Here is a 6,005-nt window from a genome sequence, read left to right as displayed (position 1 = left end):
GATTAGCACACGGAGGCCCATTTGACCCCTTACGCTTAAAGATATTATCTATTCTTGACATAAAAGTTTTTTTACTCAAACTCGCTCTGAACTAAAAACTGAAAGACTAGAAATCTAAAGCTAAAGAGATAGGCTAGTTGGGACAGCCTACCCTCCTATATTTACAGACCTACACACAATCCTCAGACTTGCCATTAGATATTTTGGTTGAAACCATTAATCCCAGGGGAAAACTAGTCCAACTTTTGATCGGTGCATCTCACGATCATGAGTTCTTCACCGTTTGGCTTCGCCTCGATACATGCTTCGCGATGACGTGACACCCCAAACTTCATCCTGAACGCCAACCGGATTTTGAGGCCCAGCGTCAAAATCGGTCATTGATGATTTTAAGGCCCAAACCACTAAACTCCTACGGAGAAGCGTATCTGCTACGTGTCCTCCATAATCTCGACGCGTGTCACCGTTCGTCTTTGACCGCCTGATCGCTAAGTCCTTTCTAGCGCCCGTGTTTGACATGGTTAGTCGTCGTCTAAACTTGGTCAATATGGTCTACTCTTCCGCATGTACATTTGATTGTTGATATCCTTAGGTGTCAACTACTCACAGTCGGTCTTGCAGCCACCTCCGTCTCTTAGCCCTTTATCGCTCCTAGTCCATTGAAAAGAATCTGTATGACTTTCACCATTACTGTCGACCGTCTGTGTGCTTCACACACAAAAATCAACACGGCCAACAGACATGTTGCGCAATACCATACTCACGTCAAAGTCATAGACTCACAGTCATAGTCATCGTCACTCATTGAAATCAACCACAGCTTACTCTCCAAATCCAACCAAAGTCTCATCATCTTCTGACAATCATTCATCACCAACCGATACATATGAACACATATCAACTATGTATTCGTAGCCCGTGCTGCCAACTCATTAAAAAAGGTCAATGGCACATAAACATAATGGACATTCAGCTCCGTTCATGATATTTTAGTTGTCTTAGGCCATTGTTTGGAGTCTTCTTGGCCGAGCTTTAAGTGGAGCTGAAGAAATCTGTGTGAACCTAACAACTCATCTTTTTTTTTTTTGTTTCTGATCTTTTCCCTTGTGTCACTTTGAGTAAGCCTAAAGATTTCGTAGCTTGTGACTACCTTGTTGCGAACTTAATTATTCATGACTAGGAATTACATAAAGGGAGTACAGTACAATTAAAAACCAATTAAGACTGCTACTCTGGTAACCAACCGAAACGATGGTACAACATCTAAATCATTTAAATCAGCATGCTACAAGAACTAAGCTTTTCACCATGCACAAAATTCCTTCCAGTTATATCTCGCTTGATCCTTTGCGTTTCCTGTATTATTGAATGAAGAACTCGAAATTGTAGCGATCCTATACGGCGGGGAAGAAGAAGAAAAAGAAAAATGTAGAGAGCGTCCGTACTACAGCATGTCCAGTGCTCGATCGGATCATCAAATTTTGTGGTCGCCGGCGCCGTCCTTGCTGTCCGGCGGCAGCAGCCGCGTGCCTGCCTCCGTGTCATCGTCCGTATTGGCCGCCGCCTTCCTCTCGGCCTCCTTGGCCTTGAGCCCCTGCAGCTTGGCGTGGTTGTAGTAGGCGACGCCGAGGAAGGCGATGCCGTAGCCGGCGAGGTTGACGGGCGTGACGGTGTCCTTGATGACCGTCCACGAGAAGGCGATGAGCAGCCAGTCCTTGACGACGCCGGCGACGTTCATGGTGAGCGCGGAGGTCTTGCCGACCAGCAGGAACACGGCGAGGTTGAGCGCGAAGGCGCAGAGCGAGTTGGTGGCGAAGACGAAGACGTCGGGGCGGGCGAGCGCGGCGGCGCGCAGCCTGGGCAGCTCGACGGCGTACCAGGGGACGGCGAGGAACGCGAGGCAGCAGGGCGCGACGTAGTAGAGCGAGGTGATGGGGTTGAGCGCGACGCCCCGGGAGGTGAGGAGGATCTGGATGAGCACGAGCCTGGTGGCCTCGGCGGCGACGGCGAGCAGCTGCAGCGCGACGCCGAACGCGTCGAAGCGCGCCTCGCCGTAGGCGGCGACGGCGACGCCCGCGGAGATGGCGAGCATGTTGAGCATGGAGGCGCGGCGGAAGGCGTCGGTGCGGAGCGCGACGGCGAGGGAGTAGACGGCGACGGGCATCAGCGCCTTGAGCATCTGGATGAAGGAGACGGAGAGGTAGATGTAGGCGGAGTTGGAGAACCAGAGCGAGAGCGCGTAGAGCGCGCCGATGGGGAGCACGGAGGAGGCGTAGAGGCGCGGCGTCATGGCCTGCTGCTGCTGGTGAGGAGCGGAGGAGGACGGGACGTCGACGACGCGGAGGACGCGGACGAGCGTCGTGGCCAGGAGCGCGCAGAAGGCCATGTGGATCATGGTGAGCGAGATCGGGAACGGCCAGTTGTACAGCTTCGGGTCTAGGATGTACTTGTTGTACACGATCACCGAGAAGCTCAGGCTCATCCAGATCCCCACGTACGCGTACGACAGCAGCACGGAGCGCAGCAGCGACGGCGGTGGCGCCGCCGGGGAGGGGAGCGACGGCGGCGAGGAGGTGGAGGTCACCTCCATGGCAGCGGGCTTGGTGTCGTCGTCGCCGGTGCCCATGGCAGACGATGCCTGTGTTGTGTTCGGAAATGTTGGGTAGGGCGCGCGAACCACCGCGAGCTGCTGTGTGGAGCACTGGAGCTTTAAAGCTTTTCTTGGAGATGTGCTTCAGCTGGGTGTGTGTGTGTGTGTGTGTGACACTCGCTCGGTGAAGCTGAAGCTGAAGCTGCACTGGATCGGGATGGATGGAGTCAAGAGTCATGGAGAGCCTTTGCTTTGCGCTTTACGTACGCTCTGCTTCAGCTGTTGACCCTCCTGGAGACAGATACTCCTTGAACTGATGAATGATGAGATGAGAGGATGCTAACATCAGACTCAAAGGGACATCTTTAGATGCTTGACTAGTTGACTTAGGATCTTTTATAAGGTCTTTGTCATAAATGATGAATGTAGACTTAGGTAAACCGAATAGTTTTAATTTTAATTTTAATTTTGGTTAGTTGGTATATTTAGTTTTAGAGAGGGATATTCACATTTTAAGGTTTTGTTTGGATACTGTAATATTCACCCTAATTCACATGTGTGGGGTGAATTAGAGTGCATACTAGAGTATCCAAACAGACCTTGAGCAACTCCTAAAACTCCCTTAAAATTACCCTAAAACCTTATTTAGGGAGAAAATAGAAAAAATCGACCTCCAACCGATCCTCTTTCTTGCCCGCAAAAATACACGACACCGCAACCATCCGTCGTCGCCCCCGCATATTTGCGAGAGTACAATCCTCCAGAAAACATTCCGTGCTTCCTTTCCCACGAGTCCCGCAAGTTTTTTCGCACATGGTGGCACATATGGCGCGAGACATGCAGAAGGTGCCCTCCCGCGAAGCCGTGGCCCCACCGCCCTGGCCAAGGGTTCTGAAAGTCGCCTAGAGGGGGGTGAATAGGGCGAATCTAAAATTTATAAACTTAAGCACAACTACAAGCCGGGTTAGCGTTAGAAATATAAACGAGTCCGCGAGAGATGATGAAAAACAAATCGTGAGCAAATAAGGAGTGAGACACGATGATTTTTTTTACCGAGGTTCGGTTCTTGCAAACTGTCGGGGACCATAATTAGGGGTACCCTCAAGACTCCTAATTCTCAGCTGGTAACCCCCATCAGCATAAAGCTGCAAAGGCCTGATGGGTGCGATTAAGTCAGGGATCAGTCCATTCGAGCGACTCGATCACGCCTCGCCCGAGCCTAGCCTCGGACAAGGGCAGCCGACCCCAGAGGGTTTCCATCTCGCCCGAGGCCCCCCTCCAACGGCGGACACATCTCCGGCTCGCCCGAGGCCCTGCCTTCGCTAAGAAGCAACCCTGACTAAATCGCCGCACCGACCGACCAAGTCGCAGGAGCATTTAATGCAAAGGTGACCTGACATCTTTATCCTGACGCGCGCCCTCCGGCAGAGCCGAATTGACCGCCGTCACTTCGCCGCTCCACTGACCGGTCTGACAGAAGGACAGCGCCGCCTGCGCCACTCCGACTACAGTGCCACTCGACAGAGTGAGACTGACAGGCAGTCAGGCCCTGCCGAAGGCACCATAGGAAGCTCCGCTCCGCCCGACCCAGGGCTCGGACTCGGGCTAAGTCCCGGAAGACGACGAACTCCGCTCCGCCCGACCCAGGGCTCGGACTCGGGCTAAGTCCCGGAAGACGGCGAACTCCGCTCCGCCCGACCCAGGGCTCGGACTCGGGCTAAGTCCCGGAAGACGGCGAACTCCGCTCCGCCCGACCCAGGGCTCGGACTCGGGCTAAGACCCGGAAGACGGCGAACTCTGCTCCGCCCGACCCAGGGCTCGGACTCGGGCTCAGCCCCAGAAGACGACGAACTTCGCTCCGCCCGACCCCAGGGCTCGGACTCCGCCCTGGCCTCTGCCGACGACCTCCGCCTCGCCCGACCCAGGGGCTCGGACTCGGCCTCGGCCATGGAAGACAGACTCGACCTCGGCTTCGGAGGAGCCTCCACATCGCCCAGCCTAGGGCGCAGGCCAGCCACGTCAACGGGAAGCGCCATCATCACCCTACCCCAAGCTGACTCGGGCCGCAGGGAACAAGACCGGTGTCCCATCTGGCCAGCTCCGCCAGATAGGCAATGATGGCGCCCCGCACGCTCTGTGACGACGGTGGCTCTCAGCTCTCTTACGGAAGCAGGTGGACGTCAGCAAGGACTCGACCGCTCCAACAGCTGTCCCTCCGCCAGGCACCGTCGCTCCTCCGACGGCCACGACATTACACCAGCAGGGTGCCAAGATCTCTCCGGCTGCCACATTGGCATGTACTTAGGGCGTCAGCTCTCCCCCGCTAGACACGTAGCACTCTGCTACACCCCCATTGTACACCTGGATCCTCTCCTTACGCCTATAAAAGGAAGGACCAGGGCCCTCCTAGGGAAGGTTGGCCGCGCGGGGACGAGGACGGGACAGGCGCTCTCTTGGGGCCGCTCGCTTCCCTCTCCCGCGTGGACGCTTGTAACCCCCTACTGCAAGCGCACCCGACCTGGGCGCAGGACGAACACGAAGGCCGCGGGATTCCCACCTCTCTCACGCCGGACTCCGGCCGCCTCGCTCTCTCCCCCCTTTGTGCTCGCCCACGCGCTCGACCCATCTGGGCTGGGGCACGCGGCACTCACTCGTCGGCCTGAGGGACCCCCGGTCTCGAAACGCCGACAGTTGGCGCGCCAGGTAGGGGCCTGCTGCGTGTTGACGAACAGCTTCCCGTCAAGCTCCAGATGGGCAGTCTCCAGCAACCTCTCCAACCCAGGACGGTGCTCTGTTTCGGGAGCCTGGAGTTCATGTCCTTCGACGGCAGCTACGACATGATACTCCTTCCACTGCAGCGCGACAACGAAAATGGCGGCCGACAGCCCGCCCTCCGGCGGCGGAATCGACGACGTCTTCCCCGTGTGGTGGAAGAACGACTTTCGAGCTCGCCCCGTCCTCTCCCCCGCCAACGGAGGAGGAGGCGGGGCAACCAAGGCCAAGCAGGAGGCCGCGCCTCGTCGGCTGTCGAGCGAGTCGACGTCCCTAGCACCCCAACGGGGGGCGCGTCGGGCGTCAACCTCGCGTTTGAGACGAAGGCGAGCGCCGTCTCCCCGCGACACGCCAAACCCGAGCAAGTGGACGACGCCAGCGCGCTTGCGAAAAGCTTGCAGGACGTCGCCCTCGTACTTGAGGCGACGGTGCAGTCAGTCCTCGACGTGACTTCATCGCCGCTCGACGACCAAAAGGTACCGACCGATTCCTATCCTACGTCATTTGGACTCAGCCTCAACCCGCCTAGCGACCTTGCTTTGGCGGGTGCTCTCGTAGAGGCGAGTTCAAACCCTCTAGGGTTTCGCATGCGGTCGCCTTGGGACCGGTTGACGGACGTCTCGACCTACGGGCCCTCTGGGTC

The 6,005-nt window shown here is 56.6% G+C and overlaps 1 protein-coding gene across 1 annotated transcript; it reads right to left on the bottom strand.

The window, feature by feature from the left end:
- Positions 1–1,131: 1,131 nt before the first annotated feature.
- LOC103640666 (probable sugar phosphate/phosphate translocator At2g25520) lies at positions 1,132–2,892 on the bottom strand. Its single transcript, XM_020545767.2, has 2 exons — positions 1,446–2,892; positions 1,132–1,356 (listed from the first exon to the last, which is right to left on the bottom strand). The coding sequence occupies exon 1, from the start codon at positions 2,624–2,626 to the stop codon at positions 1,475–1,477; it is 1,152 nt and encodes a 383-aa protein (XP_020401356.1). The 5' UTR covers positions 2,627–2,892; the 3' UTR covers positions 1,132–1,356; positions 1,446–1,474.
- Positions 2,893–6,005: the final 3,113 nt, after the last annotated feature.

The sequence above is a fragment of the Zea mays genome, chromosome 10, assembly GCF_902167145.1.
Source record: "Zea mays cultivar B73 chromosome 10, Zm-B73-REFERENCE-NAM-5.0, whole genome shotgun sequence".
NCBI classification, from domain to species: Eukaryota; Viridiplantae; Streptophyta; class Magnoliopsida; order Poales; family Poaceae; genus Zea; species Zea mays.
The sequence above is the reverse complement of the archived record's forward strand: the minus strand, read 5'-3'. Positions and strand labels throughout refer to the sequence as shown.

What these genes read in the sequence shown, in the direction of transcription:
- LOC103640666 (XM_020545767.2), bottom strand. Translation starts at nt 2,626, where the DNA reads ATGGGCACCGGCGACGACGACACCAAGCCCGCTGCCATGGAGGTGACC.